This window comes from Phyllopteryx taeniolatus, chromosome 12, assembly GCF_024500385.1.
Source record: "Phyllopteryx taeniolatus isolate TA_2022b chromosome 12, UOR_Ptae_1.2, whole genome shotgun sequence".
Lineage (NCBI taxonomy): Eukaryota > Metazoa > Chordata > Actinopteri > Syngnathiformes > Syngnathidae > Phyllopteryx > Phyllopteryx taeniolatus.
In genome coordinates, this window is record NC_084513.1 from 3,781,672 (window position 1) to 3,805,442 (window position 23,771).

General features: G+C 40.9%; 1 protein-coding gene across 1 annotated transcript in view; it reads right to left on the bottom strand.

Moving 5' to 3' along the window:
* Nucleotides 1–18,150: 18,150 nt before the first annotated feature.
* The window catches only part of LOC133486831 (Krueppel-like factor 7), a 35,809-nt gene continuing 30,188 nt past the window's right edge, over nt 18,151–23,771 (bottom strand). Inside the window, exon 4 of the mRNA XM_061792555.1 lies at nt 18,151–23,213. Coding sequence (XP_061648539.1) covers nt 23,162–23,213 — 52 coding nt within the window. The 3' untranslated portion in view covers nt 18,151–23,161. The remainder of the gene's footprint in view (nt 23,214–23,771) is intronic.

Consider the following 23,771-nt stretch of genomic DNA (forward strand, 5'->3'; position numbering starts at 1 on the left):
TGTGTGACCCTCAGTTACTCTGTTCTTTAATTAACATGTCTGCTGCGTGTGTGTGTGTGTGCGTGTGTGTAGGTGTGTGTGTAAGTGTGAGAGAGAGATACTTTCAAATTAAGGTGACTTCCCTCTGATCCACGGAAAATCTGAGGTCACAATTGGGAAGATCCACAGGGATGGATGGCAGCCTTACTGGAACAGTGTGTGTGTGTGTTGTGTGTGTGCGTGTGTTCGTGCAAACGCATCATCAGTCCGTATACTTGAGTGTGTGTGAATGTGTCCTTAGGCACTTTTGCACCAAAGGTACTAGAAACTAAATGGCACTTCCTTTACCCCAGAACTAGGAACCTGTGTGGGGCCATTGTGAGTTTGAACCACAGAAAGTTTTCTAGGCTAATATACCAGGGCCATAAGAAGACCCCTCTAGTGATCTAGTACTTTTTAAATGTCCAGAAACCTTTGGAGGGGGGTATTGTAGTCGTGCCTTGACATATTGTGGTTCACTTTTCGCAGTCTCACTTTATCGCAGATTTCTAAATCGTACCTATCAAATTTTACATCTCAGATTTTACGCTCTACCGTCGCGGGATTTTGCGGTGACCGGTTTTCCACACGGACAAATGGTACTGCAGACCCCCGTAGCAATGAGCGCGAGCCAGGAGGAAAGAGTGCATGAAATACAGACAATGGCCGAAGTTTGGGATCATTTCACACTTAGAAAATGAAGATAAAGTGGAATGTGTTGACTGCAAAGCTGAACTGGCTTAAACAACTGCACGTCTATGATAAAGTAAACATCATTAGCTAATTGAATACAGCCTGCCACTGCTAACGAATTGTAATCGGTCCACAGGTGGTCAAGGATAGACACAGCCGCGAGGACATTTTCAATAACTTTAGTCAACAAATGCTAACAAAATAAACATGTAACAAGTGCACTCATACACAAGTTGCTGATAGACACAACTGATGCCGAGGCACTCAGCACGCAGACTGGCTAACACTTGGCCAGTTAACAGCTGCTATCCTGAGCCAACAAGAGCCAAGTCTACACTCTAATTCGCATACACCCATGTCACTCACCAGGTCAGGCTCAGCCTTTTAGAGCCACACACATTCAAAGTCACAGATACTACAGTGTAAAACGTGAGGATGGCAAACCCAAGCAGACAAAAATAATACCTGCCCCTCACATGCATATTTTGTATTGGTATTATGCGTAAAGCCTTGAAGTATATATACATACTAAACAGGTGAAGCGCACACACGCACACACCTGCGCGCGCATGCACGCATACACCCGCGCAGATGGTGGTCATGGTCCTTGCTGGTTCTGGTATGTTGTTGTTGATGGGTACACTGAACCACGCATGATGAAGTGGAAACACATGCACACACCTGCGTGCACACACACGCACACATCCACACACACACACACGGTCGGCCTTGGCATAAAAGTCAGAGTGTAAATTGACGAAATCAACTTCAAGCATGGCAATGCATGGTAAGGGCGGAGAAGCTAATCAAGCGATTTGTCGCACAAAAGCATCGCATTCGGCCTTCACGCTGAAAGGAGTGAAAAACATTCCTGGCTTTTCATTGGACACGAGACGCTCAAGGCTACAAAACAAATGCAAAACAACACGCAAAAGAGAATATGAAATCGTTTTGACATGCAAGACTTAAAGAACGTGTTCAGTGAAAAGGGTGACGTGTCCTGACTGCTCAGTACAATAATCACAAAGCAAGAAGCAGATGAGGGACTGACTTGCAGGAAATATAGAATAGAACACAACTTTATTGTCAGTGTCACAGGAACAATAAAAATCCATTAGTCATCTCACAATTCGCAGCGTTGAGGTAAAAAAAAAAAAAAGAAATATAAGTACACGATTATCAAAAGACACTTACTGTATTTACAGAATGTACAATTACATGGAGAGATACAGTGTGTGCGTGTGTGTGCGTGTGTGTGTATGTGTTTGAGAGAGAGCGAGAGAGACCTATGACTTCCTCTTCCTCCAGGTGCAGCACACACACTCACAGTCAAACACATACACGAAACTCGGACTTGAAACCCTAACCTTCGTTTGAAACCACAACACTGGTTGGCTGAAAGCCCTAATTTAAAAAAAAAACAACAACAAAAATATCCCTTGTTTGAAACCCTAATTTTGAGACTTTAAAATTTGTTTGAAAACCTAATTTGAAACCTAAACCCTTAATTCAAACCTTAACCCCAGGTTGAAACCCTAATTTGACACCCTTCCCCTTATTTAAAACCCCAAGCCTTGCTTGAAACCCTTACCCTTGTTTGAAATTTCAATTTGAAACCTGAACACAGGCTAGAAAACCAAATATGAAACTTTAAACCTTGTTTGAAACCTAATTTAAAACTCCAAGCCTGTCTTGAAATGCTACTTTGGTGAGCCAGGAAGAGTTTGTTTCCCTTTACATGATCTCCTGTCGGGGAAAATGTATTTCATTCTATCATACAACAGCAGCAGCATTCAATTGTAAAACAACAGGATAAGAATATACAATATGGATGTTCTCGTAGAATAAAACATAAGCTTGTTTGTGTGTATGCGTGTGTGTGTGTGCTGTCACGTCCTTGGCGTGTCCGCAGGTGACATCACAAGTTAGCTCCCTGACAACGTGTCAATGTTTGCCTTCCGCGTGGAGGCCAGTGGGCCAGCGCCACCATCTGGATGTGCGGGTGTCAAATATAGGCCAGCACACACACACACACACACATAGACACACACACACATTAATGAGGCCCACAGTGGCGGCCTCCCGAGAGCAACAAGATGATGGCGGGAAGTAGGCGACGTGGACGTGAGGCGAGCGGCTCTGACAGCCTGACAAGATGACCCCCAGCACACACGTACACACACACGTACACACACACGTACACATGCGTACACACACACGTACACACGGTGGTATCCTGCAGCCTGGCTCATTGTCTCACTGGCCCGTCTCCATGTGAGTCATCTCTCCCCTGGACGATTTCCAGTCAAAATAAACTCAAACTGGTCTCCTTTTTATGAAGGCGCAACAACAAGTTGTTATGAAGTCACAACCTTTTGTTTGATAATCCTGTCAACTTTTAATTGCTGAAAGTCAAGTGTTGCGGAGTAACTAATTACATATAAGGAGATTACGTAATTGAATTTCAAATGTATGTAGTTGTTATCCATTATATTACTGTGAGAAAATGTGTAATTAAATTACAGTTGCTTTTGGAAATATCCATGATTACAATTTTAGTTACATTTGAAATTAGCCGCAAAAGACAAGATTTCTTTTCAGATCACTTCCTCCTTCTAAAGCTGACACTTGTGATTGGCTCACTCTGGTTAATATGTCAAACATGACATATTTTTCAAAATATGACCTCGAAGCGTCACCTTGTGGTTCAATCTATTAGTTTGTCCGAGATTTTGAAAAAGTTATATTTGCAGTTTTGAATATGGTTGGACATTGTTTGAATTTGAGCCATTCCGATTCCGGTTTGTCGTTTCAATTACGGTTCCAAACGATTCTCGATTCTGATTCTTTTAGGGGGCTGGGTCAAAAAATTTTGCATGGCCAAAATGTACATTTGACACAGTCCATATCGGTTGCCTGCATTATACTAAATACTTACTTTCTACACTGGGTGGCAAGGCAGGAGAAGAGAAGCTTGTTCTCATCTCTCACTTTTCTCACATTTTGTCATGCTACTGGCCACCCCAAAATCCTGAAAAATCATTGTTTTGCGTTATTACCTCGCTGTTTTTTTTTTTTTTTTTTTAACAATACAGTATATATAAAAAAGAATATATTATAACTTCACATAACTTTACCTATACTGATTGATTGGTTTATTATATTAAATGGCCCTTGGGAGAAAAGGTTTGGACACTCCTGGTTTAAAAGAAGAAACTAACCAGTTATTTATGGATTAAATCATCTGAACTTGTCTATTAAGTTTAATTGTATTCACTTTTTACTTTCAATGGACTTTGCTATGAATTTCTTACAGGGTTCTTTTTAACCAGTATTAATATCAAACCTATGAACTTGAATGTATATGTTATAAATTTTCTTTTCACAGGATTACTGGTAATAACTTTGTCAAGAGAGCTTTTTTAAAAAAAAAAAAAAAAAAAAAAACTTCATAAAAATACATTTACATGTGAGTGTCAATGCTGCGGGACATAAAACATGTTACTGAGATGAGCTCCCACTGATGCTGTATCCTGGTTTTTACAACCCTAATTCCAATGAAGTTGGGATGTTGTGTTAAACATCAATACAAACAGAATACAATGATTTGCAAGTCATGTTCAACCTATATTTAATTCAATACACTACAAAAACAAGATATTTAATGTTCAAACTGAAAAACTTTATTGTGTTTAGCAAATAATCATGAACATATAATTTTATGGCTGCAACACGTTCCAAAAAAGCTGGGACGGGTGACACAAAAGACTGAGAAAGTTGAGGAATGCTCATCAAACACCCGGTTGGAACATCCCACAGGTGAACAGGCTAATTGGGAACACGTGGGTGAAAAGTGGAAAAGTGTTCTGTGGTCCGACGACTCCACATTTCAAATTGTTTTGGGAAACTGTGGAGGTCGTGTCCTCCAGGCCAAAAAGGAAAAGAACCATCTGTTATGGACGCAAGGTTCAAAAGCCAGCATCTGTGATGGTATGGGGCTGTGTTAGTGCCAATGGCATGGGTAACTTACACATCTGTGAAGACATCATTAACGCTGAAAGGTACATAAAGGTTTTGGAGAAACATATGGTGCCATCCAAGCAACGTCTTTTTCATGTACGCCCGTGCTTATTTCAGCAAGACAATGTCAAACCACATTCTGCACGTGTTACAACAGCGTGGCTTCGTAGTAAAAGAGTGCGGGTACGAGACTGGCCTGCCTGCAGTCCAGACCTGTCTCCCTTTGAAAATGTGTGGTGCATTATGAAGCGTAAAATACGACAACGGAGACCCCGGACTGTTGAACAGCTGAAGCTGTACATCAAGCAAGAATGGGAAAGAATTCCAATGTTGTTAAAAGAAAAGGTGATGTAACACAGCGGTAAACATGACCCTGTCCCAGCTTTTTTGGAACGGGTTGCAGCTATAAAATTCTAAGTTAATGATTATTTGCTAAAAACAATAAAGTTCATCAGTTTGAACATTAAATATCTTGTCGTTGTAGTGTGTTCAATTAAAAATAGGTCGAACATGATTTGCAAATCTTTGTAATCTGTTTTTATTTATGTTTAACACGTCCCAACTTCATTGGAATTGGGTTTGTATTTGATGATCATATCTGCCCTTTCAGCCAATGTGCGTGAGTTTCGTGGCCAGAATGACTCACCGTTTAATTTGTTGGCTGCTTCAATGTAATGACAAGAGACGCATTTTATTATATTACTCACCCAATTGACTTCACTGAGGTTTGGCACGCTGTAGGCTGAGGCCTGCAGCGGGAAGGAGCATGTCAGATGTGGCACCGCGTTACTTCTACACATCGTGAAACCTCCTTTGCACAATATAATCTTATTTCAACTGTTGCAATGAGGCGACTGGTCATTTATTTTAACAAATTTAAGACACATGATGAATCACGATGAAGCACTTTGTGCTTGTTCTTCTTCGTTGTTTTTTGCAGTTTCTTCTTCATTGGTTTTTGTTGCTTTGTTCTTGGGGGTCAGCGGAGTGGAGGCATCAAAAATAGGAACCGAAATTTTATAATATGAATAATTCCAGGAGCATCGGAACGTTAGTCCTGCTTCCCATCGATTCTCGATACTCTGTGCCCAGCCTTACTTTTTAACACATAAAAGAGCATGGACTTTTGAACAGTTTCATATTTATAATTTTGGAGTTTTTTATGGAACATTCACTTATCTGGTTTGGCATATGAAGCTCTATTGTCTAAATTGTGCACATTCGTCATTAGGTCAACATGGTGTCATGTTTTTCATATGCTGTACACACATATATATATATATATATATATATATATATATATATATGTGTGTATGTATATTGCTACCAACATTTTTTTATTATGTAGTTACATTTCATCATGTTTTATCATCAGTTTATTATTTTTGTAAAGAACAAATATGTGGTTAATTCCAAAATAATGATCAACAGTTTGAATCCACTTTTTTAGAGGAAACATCCAAGGATCCTGTTGATGCATTCATTAGAAATTGAGAAAAGTAATCAAAATGCAATAAAATGTAATTAGTTATATTACTTTGAGAAAGTAATTGAAATAATTACCCACTTGAAAATGTAATAGTTGTATAACTTGATCATTGGAACCAAGTACATTTCCAGTGTCAGCTTCCCAACACTGCTTATAGTAAAAAAACAACAGGAAACAGTTTTTGTTCCCGCTCCTGGATGTGTCATTGTGTCTGTAAATCGTTTCACCGTATAATGATTGACTTGTAGATGAATACATGCCAATCCTTATGTGGTGATTGCTTGGTTACATCAGTCACACTTCACTGGCTAGTCGACATGTCTATCATCACACGGGAATTGGTCACAATTGATCGATTAATGAATAACGAATCGATCATCAAATGAATCAACAGCTATTTGGATAGTCAGTTCATTGTTTAGAGCCCTTGTTTAACTTAAAATGGTCCAAATCCTCAAAATGTCAGCCTCTCGGCTGTAAATATTCTTTGTTTTCCGTCATCCTCCATGAAAGCAGCTTTATCTTTGTGTTGAATCAAAAGAATCAAAAGATTTGCAAACATCTGCTTTTACTTTTGCAAACATCTGCTTTTACTTTGGAAAACAATGATCAACGTTTTTGCTGATTTTCTGACATCTCATGGACCAAACCAGTAACTGAATCATAATCAATTTATTCAAAACAATAATAGGCAATCGTTGACATGTAGACGAGCCAATGAAGAGAGCGACGACATCAACCAATCAGTGTTGTTGATGACACAGCCGTATTGTGTTGTACTCTTTGCTCCACCAATGACAGAGGAAAATAGGTGTGTAGCAGCAGTAGCGTGTGTATGTGAGTGTCTTTGTGTTTGTATGAGAGAGAGAGCTATTTGACTTCCTCTTCCTCAAAGTGCAGCACAAATTCTCATGCGCACAAAATGTGAAGCCCTAATTTCAAACCCTAATCCTCATTAAAGCCTTGCTTGAAATTCTAATATAGGACCTTAACCCCTGTTTGAAACCATAACACTGACTTCAAATCCTATTTTCAAACTCTAACCTTGGCTTGAAACCTTAAATTGAAAGCCTAATTTAAAACTTTTCCCCTTGCCTGAAACCCGAATTTGAAACCCTAACTCTGGCTTGAAACCCTAACCTGAAACCCTTACTTTTGCTTGAAAACCTAATTTGAAACCTTAACTCAGTCTTGAAACCCTACTTTTAAACATTAACTCAGTTTTCAAACCCTAATTTAAACTCCCTAGTACTGGCTTTAACCCTAACACTGTCTTGAAACCCTAACCTTGATTTGAAAACATAATTTGAAACCTTAATCTGTGTTTAAACCCTAATTTCAGAAAATAACTCAGTCTTGCAACCCTAATTAATACCTGAATTTAAACCCCTAATCCTGTCTTGAAAACCTTACCCTGATTTGAGACCTTAACCAATATTAAAATCCCAATTTGAGAAAGGAACCCTGGCTAGGACCAATAATTTGAACCCATAATCCTGATTTGAACCCATAATTTTAGACCCTAACCCTTGTTTGACACTCTATAATCAGACTTGAAAGCCCACGTTGAGCCCAAAGCCAGGCTTGATATCCTACTTTGAAACCCTAACTCTTGTTCAAAGCGTGTTTAATGTGGTGGAAAAGTAAGAAAAAAGAGAAGATGCAATGCGTCTTGTTCATCATAACGTCGCTGTCGATTGCTTTTAGGTGTGAACAAATCTTCTGTGCGTCTTTCAGAATTCTCCCAATCAGATTCTTGTTGTGTGTTTTTTTTCCCAGCATGCTTAGCTCTACCCGCCGTCATCCATCAAATAAAGATGAAGGTGTCGCTGCTGCGACCGACATTGTCCCGCATGAATCATTCAGCAGTGTTAGTCTAACGTTCGCCTTCCAGGTCAGCGCGTCTCACTGCGGCTCCGGTTCCGCCCATCCAAACCCGGCCCCCTAACCCTTGGGCACTGTGTCTCCCCCCCCCCGCCCTCTCCTCTAACTTCCCCCAAGCAGTAACATGCTGAAGGCACTACGACTATACCACAAATGACAACGTGACATTATGAAAAGTTGTAGTGCCAAAAGATGATTTGAGATACGAGTGTTTTGAGTTATGAGCGTGGTCACCAAACAAATTCAACTCATGTCATGTCTGTATACTGTATGGTGGACCCGTCAAGTATTCACCCTGCTTCCCTTTTTTCACATTTTCATGTTACGCAAATTCTACACACAACATCCCATAATAACAACATGAAAATCCAACTTCCATCACCGCTACTCAAGATCAAACAAAAGGATGACTTTCAGATGCAAACAAATGTTGCACTGTTGATGCCATTGGACTGGGTGTGTGTGCGTGCATGTGCGTGCGTGTGTGTCAAAGTAGGTCAAGCAGAGGAGGCTTCCCGAGAAGCCGACGTGAACTTGTCACCTTGAATCGCCCGCCGAGGAAGGAGACGAGGAGAGACGCTCCAGCGAAGACGAGGATGACGAGGATGTGATGAGGACAAACAGTGACTTCCTAAATCTCATCTATTATATACGCATTACATACACACACATCCATGTGTGCATTTTGCAATATGAGCAACTGCACGGCAGCTTTAAAACTCCTTTCTTGTGTGTAAATTATTCACGATATAATGCGAACGCCAAAATCGACCCCAGAAATCAGGAAAACCCTTCTACCTATGTATAATACACACCATCAATTTCCTGCTATCCGGATGCTCAAAATATGAAATTATTTTATTAGGGTTTTAAAAGAAATATTCTGCTCTGTGTGCATGCGCTGACGTGCATAGATTTTTTTCTAACACTCTGGGGGGGGGGGTGGATCGTGTTTTGTTGAGAATTATCCCCCCCAAAGATGGCTGATTACCTTTGTGTTTCACAGCGTAGCTTCTTGATTTTTCTGTGCCTTGTCAAGATGAACATGGGTGTTGGATTTTGTGTAAATTTGACGCACTGGTGCCGTTTACTGATATTTTCTAACACATCCGCGGGTGTATCATGTTTTCGCAGCCAACTGTCAAACCCCCCAAAAAACGTCAATTACCTATATATTTCACAGCGTTGATTGTTGAGTTATTTTCGTGCACCCTGTCATTATGGACATACTTTATGTGACAGATTTTGTGCAAATTGGACACACTGGTACTAATATTTTCTAACACTCCACGGCATGTCTCTCTGTGTTTCATCTTCGGAAAACAACCAAAAAACAAAATGTCTGACTACATATTTGGATTTTTGTGTGTCCTGTCATGATGGACATGTGTGTCAGATTTAGGGTAGGGACTATTACCGCATGGTAGTACTGTATTTTCTAACTCTCTGGGTAGCGCAACCCCAATGCGGAAAATCAGCACCTTCAAAATATTGGACTACCTATGCATGTCAGCACAGTTTCCAAGATGATTTTCATGCTTACTAATGTCATGAACACACGTGCCGGATTTCCTAAAGTCCCCCAAAACACAAACAAAACCATTAGAGTTTTTAGCCTGTAGCTTGTCCATCAAGCTTTGACCGTGAACTTAATGGTTTCAGCGTGCCATCAACCACGGTACTTGTTGACTTTCTACCTTCGTTTTTCAGAAAACATATTGCAAACCCTGAGATTTCATTTTGGACACATAATGGTAAAGCTTTTTTGGTATTAAAAGTGAGAACATTTTACTTCAAGACACTTTTTTCTTAGAAACAATTATGATCTTTTGAACAATAATAACTAACAAATTAATTGATTTTCAAAATGAAATTCAGTGAGGTATGTCTTCCCCGTGATTGAACAAATTACATATTTGAAAATGACCCATATGGAATAACTGCTCAAACGGCTTGCCATAGGCTTTGATGTTGTTTGCGATGGAGGTAATCAGAAACTGTGCTGCTTTGGTCTCTCATTCAATAGAATCGTAGAAAGGAAAATGACAATGACAGTCACACGCATGCATGTGCACACACACAGACGCAACAAAAAAAAAAGTCAGTTCAATGCTGCAATGACGTGAGCAGGACAGTGTGCTGTCTCCTTGAACAATCTAAAAAAGCTCAACTTGAAAGCAAATGAAAGTATGAAAGCCATAAAAAAAAATTTTGAAAAACATGCCAGTGAGGACGTCAAACAAAGTCGGACGCGGGTTATCGTCTCGCGACAAGCATATTTCGGAGCACATGAAAGGCTGCCGGAACACTTTCATCACCACGACAACCTGCCACCGTTTACGCACACAAAAAGCATCAAAATGTTGTCATGGAACACGCTACCCCAAGGCTTTGTTTCGTTCTTCAGCAGAACAATGACCATCAAAGAAGCTGTATGACGCCGTGATGCATTGCCATTGTTACCAAATTGCTGTTTACCTCTCCTAAGTGGAATATGCATCACAACAGTCACAGAACATCTTAATCCAAGTCATTTGTTCACAAAAGCTGCTGACTGAGAGTCCTACCATCCCAAGCTAGGAATGTGTCCGCTTACTTGATCTTAACTTTCCACATATGGCAACTAGCCAAGCCAGGGGGTCACTGATGATGTAGTGGTACACTCGCCTGACTGTGGTGCGAGCAGCGTGGCTTCAGTTCCCACTCGGTGACGGTGTGAATGTGATTGCAAATTTGTTGCCCGAGCAGGATAAGCGGTGTTGAGAATGGATGGATGGCAACTAGCCATTTGATGGCAAGTTAGCGAGCAGATAGCATGAGAAGCTATGCTGTGTCGAACAGTCACAGACGATCCAAATCAGTCCTGGGTTTACAAAAAGATGATCGATACGTCAGCTGAGAGGTTTACTGAGCCAAGTTTAAAATGTGTCACGCTACCGTCCGACACATGGCAGCTAGCCAGTTGACGACTAGCCAGCTAGCAGCTAGCGTGATCAGCTAATGTCACAAAGAAATGGACTCACACCAGTCACAGAAGATCACAATCAATGCGAAGTAAACAAAAAGCAGTTGGCGGCTAGCTCGCTAGCGACGAATCTGAGAAAGTAACGTAACATCACACCACACCACAAAGTCAAGTTTATTTATGTATCCCTTAATCACAAAAGAGTCTAAAAGGGCTTTACAGGCCCACAGTTTGCAATTAACGCCATCTCCTATTCTAAACCCCCAATCGACCTAGGAAAAACTCAAAACCACCACGCAACATCCAAATCAAAGTCCTTTGTGTGCTGATTAAGCGTATTTTGGGCCACTGCAGCTACACCACTAGGGGGTAGTCTAAGTAAAACCTTACCTAGCAGTAGAAGCTGCAGCAGGATATTAATGTTGTGATTTTGAACATGCAGCATCCAAGTTCATTAAAAGGCTAAAGCTAAAAGCCACATCTATTTTTTGTTTCATTGAAAACATAACACTTTGTTTACAAAAATCTGGGCGAGAGACCAATCAAGCCAACGGGATATGCAAGTCAACAAAAAACAGGAAGTAGAAAACAAACATGGTCTAATCATTATCTGCATATGCAAGCTAGCCAGTTAGCATGAGAAGCTAGCATAGTGTCAAACATCCCAAAAAAACAGTCACAGAAAATCCCAATTAAAGTATTTTGCTTACAAAAGGCTTCTCGACATTCTCAAAAGGGAACAAAAAAATAAATAAAAGCAGAAACAGCGTTCAAGGGTTAGCACGAGAAGCTAACGTAGCGTCAAACAGACGCAAACGCAGTCACACAGGATCCAGATCGAAATTCTTTGTTTACAAAAAACTGCTGGACCAGCTGACAGAGAGGCTTCATCTACTGGTCAAAATCATTTGGACACCGCCACAGTGGTTTCTGCATACGTCTTGCTTACTTTGGTCCATTCGTAAAAGGCATCCAAAAAGCCACAAAAAAAGCCAAATAAAAAGCAAAGTGCACTCAGACGTGATCCTTTGAGGTCTAATGAGGACATTTCTAAGCTTTTATGGACACTTTGAGTCCATAATCTCGAGAAATCGATAGCGAAAGAGAAGCGGAAAAAGACGCAACCATTAGCTACTGGGAGCTAATTAGCATCCATTAGCTTGCAGAGGGCATCAACATTTAATGAGAACACACACGCATGCACGCAAGCACGCAGACACATTCAGTGTGTGATGCTTGTAAAAAGGGGGAATTAATACATTTCAAAACACAATATAGAAATATTAAAACAAATACAAGCAATATAATAAAACTGAATTTATTTGACCCCCCACCCAAAAAAACGAAATATTATTTCCAAAAATATTGTTTACTATAAGCCTTTTACATGTGTAACTCTTTCAGTGTTGAACATTTTGTTTGAGGTGGTATCGGATTCAAAATCAATACGATGCTCGTTCTACCACGGAACAAACATTTGTGAAAGCGTCCAATAGATCAGAGTGTGCATGCATCCGTGAGTTTCATCCTATTTCCTGTCAAGTAATGACATCATGGCTTGTTCTTCTGTAACATAATTTATTCAGAGATGACATCATTTTCCTGGAACACACACACACGCACGCACGTACGACACACGCACCCACATGCATGCACATTAGACTGCCTCAGTAAGACCACATGATCCACAAATGAGGATTTTTATGTGTTGGGAGATTTTTTTTCTCCAAACTTGAACTCCCAACCTGCGTCCACCCACCCACCCACACACACACGCACACACACACACACACATACACACACACACTGGCCGCCCCCTCACCTCCTGTTTTTCCGCCTCCAACTTCCTCTCTCTCCTGCATCTTTCAAAACTTGCTGATGGATTCCAAAATGTTGCTTGATTTGAGTTATCTGTTGTGGGGACATCACCCCTTTTCATTACAGTATATCAAATGTTTGTGCCAAAATACAACTTTTTGTGGTCAATTATAGCATTTTTTTTTAAGCACAGATATGAATGTTTTGGAGCCAATTCTTTTTGGGGCAAAGTATAGCATTGTTGTGCTGAAATAAAATTTTCTGTGATCAACCATGCCATTTTTGTCCACAAATATTACACTTTCTTAATAAGTAAAATTTTGTGTGTTAAAATGTACATTGGTTGGGGGAAAAAAGTGTAGCATTTTTTGTAACAAAAATACAACTTTTTGTTATTAACCATTGCATTTTTGGGCACAAATCTTACACGTTTGTGGCCAAATATATAATTTATCACTGTTTTGGGGGAGGGCGGCACGGTGCCCCACTGGTTAGCACATCTGCCTCACAGTTCTGAGGACTGGGGTTCAAATCCCGGCCCCGGCTGTGTGGAGTTTGCATGTTCTCCCCGTGCCTGGGTGGGTTTTCTCCGGGCACTCCGGTTTCCTCCCACATCCCAAAAACATGCATGCAGGTTAATTGACAACTCTAAATGGCCCATAGGTGTGAATGGTTGTTTGTTTCTATGTGCCCTGCGATTGGCTGGCAACCAGTTCAGGGTGTACCCCGCCTCCTGCCCGATGATAGCTGGGATTGGCTCCAGCACGCCCGCGACCCTCGTGAGGAGAAACGGCTCAGAAAATGGATGGATGGATGAATGTTGGGAACGTCCAGCAGAGTCCCCTATCAGAAGGAGCTTCATCTCCCACCTCCAACAAAACTTCGACCACCGCGCGTGGGAGGCAGGGGACATTGAGTCTGAGTGGACCATGTTCCGTGTCTCCATTGTTGAGGCGGCCAACCGCAGGTGTGGCCGTAAGGTTGTCGTGCCTGTTGTGGCGGCAATCCCTGAACTCGTTGGTGGACACCAGCTGTAAGGGATGCCGTCAAGCTGAAGCAGGAGTCCTATCGGGCCTTCTTGGCCTATGGGACTCCGGAGGCAGCTGATGTACCGGCTGGCCAAGCAGAACACAGCTTTGGTTTTTAGCTGACTTCCGGACAGCTTTGAGAAAATTCTGGTCCACCATCCGAAGCAGTGCACCGTCAACACTGTGTATAGTACATTGCTGACCTCAACTCAGGACTTTGTGAGTCGGTGGGCCAAATACTTAGAAGACCTCCTCAGTTCCACTGACACGCCTTCCCACGAAGAAGCAGTGTTTGGGGAGTCTGAGATGGGTTATTCTATCTCTGGGGTGGAGGTCACTGAGGTTATGAGAGCCACCCTGAGTTCCTAAAGACTGTGGATTCGTTGGGGCTGTCCTGGTTGACACGCCTATGCAACATCGCATTGGACATTGGGGACAGTGCCACCGGGCACGTCCCACCTGGAGGAGGCCCCGGGTACGACCCAGGACACACTGAAGGGACTAAGTCTCGGCTGGCTTGCGAATGCCTGGGGATACCCTCGGAAGAACTGGACGAAGTGGCTGTGGAGAGGGCAGTCTTGGCTTCCCCGCTTAAGCTGCTGCCCCCGCGACCCGACCTTGGATAAACGAAGGAATGATGATGGTTGGATGGAAATTCTGACCAAATTTAAAACATTTTATTTAGAATTTTTTGATTTTTGTGCACAATTATTAACCTTTTGTAGCCAAATATACTCCCCTCTATATTAGTAACAGGCAGTGCTTTGAATCCCGAAGCTTTGGTGGGACTTTTATACACATTTGCAGTTTTTATCGCTTAAAATTGCTGATACAATACATCTTTTTGTGATCAACCATTTCAGTTTTATGTACAAATATCCTACTTTTAAGGCCAAATGTAAAATTTCAGCGAAAATAGAATTTTTGGGCACTAAGTCCAGCATTTTGTGCCAAAATACACCTCTTCCTAATCAGCCATTAGATTGACTTTTTACTTTTTTTGGCATACCTTAATGAATAAAAGCCAGAGCAGTCCTCCATTTTGTCTCAGGCACAAACATGTGCACTAAAGGGCATCCCTGGTAGGTAAGGCATCTCCTTTGGGGAGCTTGTTTCCATGCCAACAAGGAAGGACAACAAATGAGAAACGATAAACACACCCAGCACCCTATCGCAGGCAGCCACAGTGAGCTCCCTAATTTGACACGGCCGCAGTGGCACTCAGTCCGAATGGAAAAGGTCCATCTTGTTAGCGTGTACCTCTCTAACGAGCGATATATCCAATTAGTGCTAATGAGACAGATGCTGAGGAGGAGTTGCCGTCTTCCGCCATGTGAACAAAACAAAACACTTTTGACAGCGCATGGTCAGAGCGATGAGCGTTTTGCTGCCTTGCTACCTTAGCATGGCAGTGTACGATTCATTCCAATTATGACGCGATATGAAAAAACGGGATTCACTCAAGATTCAGTACCCGTATGAATCAGTACAATTATGATAGATACGTGATAGGATACAAATCACTCTGGTTACAATGGCATACAATTCATTGTAATTACAGTGCAATACAAAGCACTACGATTACGATATGATGTGATACCATACGATTGAATCCAATTACAGGATTTGATTCGACTTACTCCATTTACAATATGATACGATTCGATTCACTCCAATTACAATGTGATACAATGCCATACGATTTAATCCAATTGCAACAGGATGTGATTTGATTTACTCAATTTACAAAATGAAACGATTCAATCCAATTATGAGGTGATACCATTCGATTCACTCCAATTACAATGTGATACAATGCCATACGATTTAATCCAATTGCAACAGGATGTGATTTGATTTACTCAATTTACAAAATGAAACGATTCAATCCAATTATGAGGTGATACCATTCGATTCACTCCAATTACAATGTGATACAACGCCATACGATTTAATCCAATTGCAACAGGATGTGATTTGATTTACTCAATTTACAAAATGAAACGATTCAATCCAATTATGAGGTGATACCATTCGATTCACTCCAATTACGGTGCGATACAATACGCTACAATTCAATCAATAATAATTTGATACAATATGAGTCACTCCAATTACAATGCGATTTATATTCACTCCACTTCTGAAACGATTCAATCCAATTATGTTATGCGATACTGTATAATCGGAGTCACTCCAGTTACGGTGCTGATACGATTCACTCAACTTACGACTCGATAGGATATGAATCAATCCAGTTACGATGAGGTAAGATTAATTATTTTTACGGTGTTGTACAAATCACTATGATTAGGTTATGATATGATAAAATATGACGGAATCTAATTTGAACACAATACGATACGATTAACTCCAAATACAAGGTGATACCATTCAATTCACTCCAATTATGATGGGAAAGGATACGAAGCACTCCGGTTACGATGAAACACAATTCATTCTAATAAAGGAGTGATACAAATCACAAACATTTGTTCTTATAAGGATATGATATAATTCACTTCATTTACAATGCAGTACGATAAAATCCAATTATGAGATGATATGACTAGATTCACTCTCATTACAATGGGAGGTTTTTGTTACAAGATGAATGCCACGTAATGTGGTTACAAACAAACAACGAACAAACCTCGCTACCTTTAAGTTTCTGAGAAAGCTGGATTAGTCTTAACATGAGTCAATGTTCATGTTTTGACCTGCAGGATGGATGAGAAAAAGCCCAAAAATTTGGAAGCACTGATGAAAACTCAAACAGTGCTAAGGAGTTCATGTTTTATATTGATGAGTTATTAAAGATGCATATAAGGAAAACGGAGCACAACCTTATTCGAGCTAAATACTTGATAACGACCATGTTTAACATTTATGTAGTCCCGATTTGATAGTGCATAGGGTTCCTTTACATTTAAGAAGGTTGTAAATGTGGTTCAAGTAAACTTTTGCACGACATAGTCTGAGAAACCACTAGTTTCCAAAAAGTTGGTCTGACCATAAATTGCTTTTCACTCCACTAACGATGCGATGCCGTACGACTCGATCCAGTTATGATGCGATACAGTACAATTTAATACATTTTGAATTTGATACGATATGATACGATTCACTTCACTGATGATGCCATGTCATGCGAAACAGTCCAGTGATGCGGTGATACAATTCACTCCAATTACAATTGCTCCATTCGTGTCTTGACCTGGCATTCCACTAACACGTTATCAAATCAACATTTCAACAATGTATGAGCAGACTTGCAGTGCATTGTGGGTAACTGACCATGGAGCTGATATGATCTCCCATACTGTATGTAGTGTGTTAATCACATCACGTGTGAGTCATGTTGCCCGGTCGACACCCGCGGTAACGCCGGTGGGCATCGCGAATGTTTGACTTTTAATTGGTCGCCTCCACGCGCTGGCTGGCTTTTAATTGGCCGACTTCCCATCAGCCACCTGCTGGACACACAGCAGCAGAATGCTAATGTGATAAGGAGCTTTAATTGGGTACAGTCCATGCTGGGAAAGCAGGCACGCACAAATGTACGCAGGCGCACGTCTTCTACTTGTTGCATGACTGAACAATCTCGGGCTCTACTTTGAAACCCTAACCTTGCCTTAAAACCCTAATCCACACTTGAACCCGACTCTGAAACTCTAACACTGCTTTTGAAACCATACTTTGAAACCTTTACCCTGGCTAGAAACCCTACTTCTGAAAAGATAACCCTGCCCTGAAACTTTAATTTAGAACTCTATCCCTACTTTGAAACAATTAACAGTGTTCGTAATCCTGATTCAAAACCATAACCATACCTTGAAACCCTACTTTGTCACCCTAACCCTTGTCAGAAACCCACTGCATTGACACCCCACTTTGACACCCCCACTCTTATTTGAAACCTAACCCAGGCTTGAAACTCTAACCCTAGTTTGAAACCCTAACAATTGCTTCCAACTCTCATTGTACATTGAAGTCCTATTCCTGCATTCTATTACGGTATGAAATGTTAAGGTAGCGTGACATGATGAAAAAAAACAACAACAAAAAAGACGATACCTTCTTAACGTCTTTGGGAAAAGGTGACTTTTTTCTTTCATTACTTCCTGTTTGGAGGGGAACTCAGTTGTGTGCCCTTCATGGCCACACTTACACCTGGTGGCTCCTTGCAGCATTAGAACACCAATCCGTTCCAAATGAATACACAAAAGCCAGAGTTGAGATTCTACCATTTATGACACAGATTTGTACATTCTTAAATAAAAAGGCTCCACTGAACACGCGTTGCATAGATATGATACAATACCAATTTAGAAAAAAACAATTATCAAACACATTCAGTAACAAAAATAAACTCTCCCTCGTCAATAAACAACATAATGTTGTATCATACAAATCATATCATTTCAACACTTTGTACAGCAAAAAAAGGTGCCGGCTATGGGACTCGGTGACCACAAAGAAAACTGATTTGATCTGAGTATTTTTTTCCTGAAAAATATCACTTTTTATGTCATGTTAATTGATGTTCAAACATATTATCAAAGTGTTGATGAGAAAATTATTTGAATGCCTTTAATGAGCAAACGAGCACGCTGTTGCAGTACCAATTTGCTTCTTTGGTGGGCGCCACTAACTTCAGTGGGGGTCAACATTTCTTTTGTCAGAATTTCATGGCAAAATATTTTGAGAAAAAAAAAGTTCAAATTCAAATAAAAGAATTTCATTGTTCCCACTTATGATGGTTTGATTTATTTCTTTATTTATTTTTGGCCAGATTCGTTCGGTCGATTCGTTGGGGTGTGTTCAGTGTGTAAAATGTTGCAAAACAAACATACGTTAATGATGCTAGTGCGTCTCTGCTTTGGGACTCAGTGACCACAGCTAAAATCTTGTTGATTTGAGTATTTTCACAAAATCTGTCACTTTTTAAAGTTTTTTTATTTAATGTTAAAAAATAAATAAATAAAAGAAAAATCCTTGTGAAGGCCTAGCATGAGCTCGCTCTGTTGTAGTACCACTTAGCTCATAAAACCAAAATGTTTCGAGTGACTTTTTCGGGAATTCTCAACATATTTGGTGACAGATTTCGCTTAAACCCCCACCACCCCCCCAAAAAAAAAAAAAAAAAACAAACAAAAAAAAAAAAAACATTTGTGGTATGTTTGGGTTATAAAAAGGTGCTAAAAAACACACACTAATGATGCTAATGACGCTAGTGAGTCATGTGATAGCAGCGACGCCAAGAGAGTCACGTGACTGAGTGTCAAGGCATTTGATTGACGGGTATGCGACGCGTTGTCGCCCTGGTGGCGAGGCGTGGATGTGCGACGAGACTACGCTAGCAGTGCAGCAAGTGTGATCACATACGTAGTGGAACGTTGGCGACAACTAAAGCAGGAAGTGGCTCAGGAAGTCACGCTATGTACAAAAGCTAACAGACGCAGCTGGCAACTGGTGAGATGGCCCCGCCTCCTTCAGGCAGTCCTGCACCACGATTGGCTGGTGAGTCTCTCTTTGGAATCCTTCGGAGTCAACAAACCTAACCTAAAACTTAGGCCTGGTACACACATAAGGATTTTTCAAATCTTAAAAGATTGTTTATCTGTTACACATGAAGATCGAAATAAAATACAAATAAATCAGGCATTTAACAATTTTTGTCATACTGTGTATGGTGTGCTCTGATAATGTGATGATAAAATTGTGGAAAAACTTGCCAGAGACATTAAATAAACACTCTCAGGCTTCCCACAGCTTCACGAGCTTGTCCTCCATTTCTGAGGTGCGGCGGTCTTTTGTGTTTTGGGTGTGTGAACTCTGTTATTTTACTGGTATGCTTTTATTTTGAAGGGCTGATTTTACAGGCAACCAGAAATATTGCGCCAATGTTTGTTGCGTTGCCTGGAATTGGGAGTGTTGTAGAATGGTGACAAAATATGACAGCTGGTACAGGCGCCACAGTGAAAAACTGGTAAGGACATCTGCCTCACACAGTTCTGAGGTCCCGGGTTCAAATCCGGCCTCCCTGTGTGGAGTTTGCATGTTCTTCTCATGCCCGTGTGGGTTTTTTTCCAGGTACTCCGGTTTCCTCCCACATTCCAAAAACATGCATGGTAGGTTCATTAAAGACTCCAGATTGTCTGTAGGTCTGTCAGATTTTTGGTTGTACATATTGAGCACGTTTAATATTTCCCATTGTCAAACCCGACCCTTTTGCACTGTAAAAACGCAAAATCTTACCTAGTGAATTATCTTATTTCTAGTGAAAACATCGTACTGTACTTATTTTAAGAGAGTTTTGACTTTTCAATTTTCAGCAAGATAAAAAGACTTGTTTTAATATACAGCATCTTATTTTAAGAATCTTAAGAACTTAGTTCATACTAGTTCCATTGACAGATTTTCCACTTACGGAGAAAATGTCTTGTTTAAAGTGAAAAAATCTTACGATTCTTAAAATAAGACCCTTTATCTTAAAACAAGTCTTTTCATCTTGCTGAAAATTTAGAAAAAAAAGTCAAACTTTCTTTAAGTACGGTAAAAGTTTTTTTTTTTTTTTTACTAAAATAAGCTAAAATCACTACGTAAGGTTTTGCGTTTTTGCAGGGTGGTACCCTATTACCAGGACAAAACCACTCTTAAAAAACCTCAGACCACAGGATTATTTTACAGGATAGTCTTGTAGACATAAGATAGCCTGGAATTTGTCATCAGTTGCGAAATCGGGACAAATAACAGCCCGATTATCTTTATGTGTGTACCAGAAGAAGTCCTTTGCCGATGCTAAGCTAGCCATTAACTAGTAGCTACTTGCATTACGTTAACATGACGTAACTACACTAAAGCTACAGCTCGAGCTTCTACCCTGGCTAGATAAGCCACATTATTTTACACTAAAAGGCCGTTTTTAGCATATAGCGGCTGTTCATGCTAATCTACTCATTTGTTAGCTCCCACTAAACGGATCCACAGGGGTTGGACGCGAGGTGTCACAATTCATTGATTAATTGACAAGTAATCGACAATCAAATTCATCAGCATCTGTTTTAATAATTGAATAATTGTTGAGAGACCTTTTTTTTTTTTAACCTTAATATGGTCCAAATCGTTTGATTTCTGCCTCACAACAATACAGTAACTATTCTCAGATTGCTGTTGTCCTCCATGAAAGCAGACGGATTAACTTTGTGTGTAATCAAAATAAGACAGTTGCAAACATCTGCTTTTACTTTGGGAAACAATGATCAACATGTTTGCCGATTTTCTGACAAATGTTAGGGACCGCTATCACTATCGAATATTTTTATAATCGATTATTCTATCAATCATTTCAATCCATTGAATAATTGGATACAAATTGACGATGCATTAAAGTTGCAAAATCATTTTTGTCTCATTTTGATTCAGCACAAAGTTAATCAGTCTGCTTTCATGGACGACTACAGAAATCAGAGAATGTTTACTGCTGAGTGGTTCAAATGAGAGGATTTGGACAATTTCTAGTTAAACAATGGCTCTAAATGATGAATCAATTATTAAAGTAGTTGTGTATTAATTTGATGATTGATTAGTTGAAGATTAATCAATTAATTGTGACGCCTCTAGTGCTTATGCTAATCGGGAGCTAGCGGGGGAGTCAAGCTGAAACAAAACAAGCAGGCCGAGCGAGGCCGAAGCGTCGGGAAAAAAAAAAAAATGATTTTGATGAGTTTTGTAATGACCAAATTACGAGTAAGAGGTTTTACACAGACGCAGCCACACGTTCGTGCCTTGAAAAGTGCAACTGGCGTCCCTCCGTGATTGTACGTCTCATTATGAGCCCCTTTCACGTTGAAACTAGCAAAGCAGTATAAAATATTTGGACAATTGCTTTTGACGCAAAAGGGCTGGAAAAGTGAGTGTCAGTGTTAGGAATTCCACACAGCTGTCATCCCGCTTCTGATCATACCTCAGAAAGACGGAAATTCGCTAGTCCACTTTAACAGCCTTTTCCGCTTGGGTACCTTTTACACACAACAGCAAACGGAGGGGAAATTGGCTTTGACGGACGGCGGTGTATTTTTTTTCGTACCCCCTTTTCCTCCGTAAGGGAACGTGGTGGAGCTGCCTCAAAATGGTGAATCCACGCCGGAGGTTTTTGGTATCGATTGTTCCAAGCTGCACTGTGGACCCTCCCGTGCCGCCCTCCAGGTTTTTACGCCGTCGACGGCACCAGGCAGGCGCAACTTTCCAGCGCACACGGTTGATGTTTCCAAAGAGAAAAGCATGAGAGAAGCTGATCGAGAAAAGGTCGCTATGGAAACCAGGATAAGATCATTTGTCGTCAGAAAAAAAAAATTGTGAAAAGCCATTTGAACATCAACAGTGTGTGTGTGTGTGTGTGTGTGTGTGTGCGCGTGCATGTTCATAATGTTTTTGTGGTTTATCTCCATTTTTTTGTTGATTTTTTTTTTTCCATTAGCAGTAGCAAAAAGCATGGAACATTAGAAAAACAGTCAGTGCAGTCATCAGCTAACAAGTTAGCGGCTAAGTTTACGGTTAAGTTAGCGGCTAATATAGGCTAATTTCGGCTACATCAGCAGCTAACTTAGCAGCTAATTAGCGGCGTTCCTTGTGACCTCCCACATCGTGCGGCACAAACAGGAAGTTTTAAAAGAAGCACTCCCTGTTCCTGTTTCTTTGATTGGCCAGTCCTCTCACATTCTGCTGAGTTCCAAGACATTTTTCTTCAAATGAGAAAAAGAGCAAAAAGTGTCTCAAATGTCATCAACAAGAAGAATCCTTGTGGTTCTCCCAGTAGAAAAAAAATCAAAGTGGCGCTGCGCATTTTCTCCCGCCAGGTGCCACGCATCGGCTTCCGTTGCGTCATTGGCGTCGGAGGAGAGCCGGCAAGATGGCGGCGAGTCTCTGGGATGTCAGATTGTGTAGTTATCTTGGACTGGATGGCGCTCTCGAGAGGAAACGCCACAAAACCAAAATCCAGAAAGTTGGACTGTACAAAGACGAGCATGTGACGACTTTTTCTAAGAAAGGTCAAGAAGTTAAACCGGTGTGATGCGTTCGAAGACGGCGTGTTAAAAACAGCGAGTGTGTGTAAGTGAATGAAAAGCAACAATCTAACTATTCCTCCTCCTCCTCTCCCGCGAGACGCCGCGCGGTGGTCGGCGGGCTTCTTCCTCCCTTCTTGTTCTTGTTATTCTGTCCTGCTGGGTGGTGCGGCCCCCTTCAGACATGGCGCTTCATGTGCAGCGCCAGGTGGTCGGACCTGGAGAAACACCTGCATGCACCCACACACACACACACACGCAAGCATCCATATTCAATAAATACAACACAGGAAAACAGCATCCATCTGTTTGTGGATCTGTCCATCCATCATCCATTTGTTCATCCACCCTTTCATCTATGCATCGATCCATCCGTTCAGCCATCATCGATCCATTCATTCACGCAGCCGTGCATCTATCATCATCATCCATCCATCACTCACTCCATTTATGGATGCATTATACATATATTCACCACTCCATGCATCCATCCTTCCATCTTTGTCAATCCATCTATTCATTCATCCAGTCATTCGTCCATCCATCCATCCATCCACCTATCAATGTATCCATCATCTATCATCCATCCATCACTCCAATTATTAAACCATGCAATTGTCAAGTTTTTTTTTTTTTTTTTTTGCAACCTCAGCAAAAAGCAATACAAGGACACACACGACTCAAATGTGTGTGTGTGTGTGTGTGTGTGTGCACGTGTGTGAGCGCGTTTGTGTGTGTGGACAGATGGCCATGCGGTTATTGTGTGCTTCAGTTTTGGGGGTCCAGCT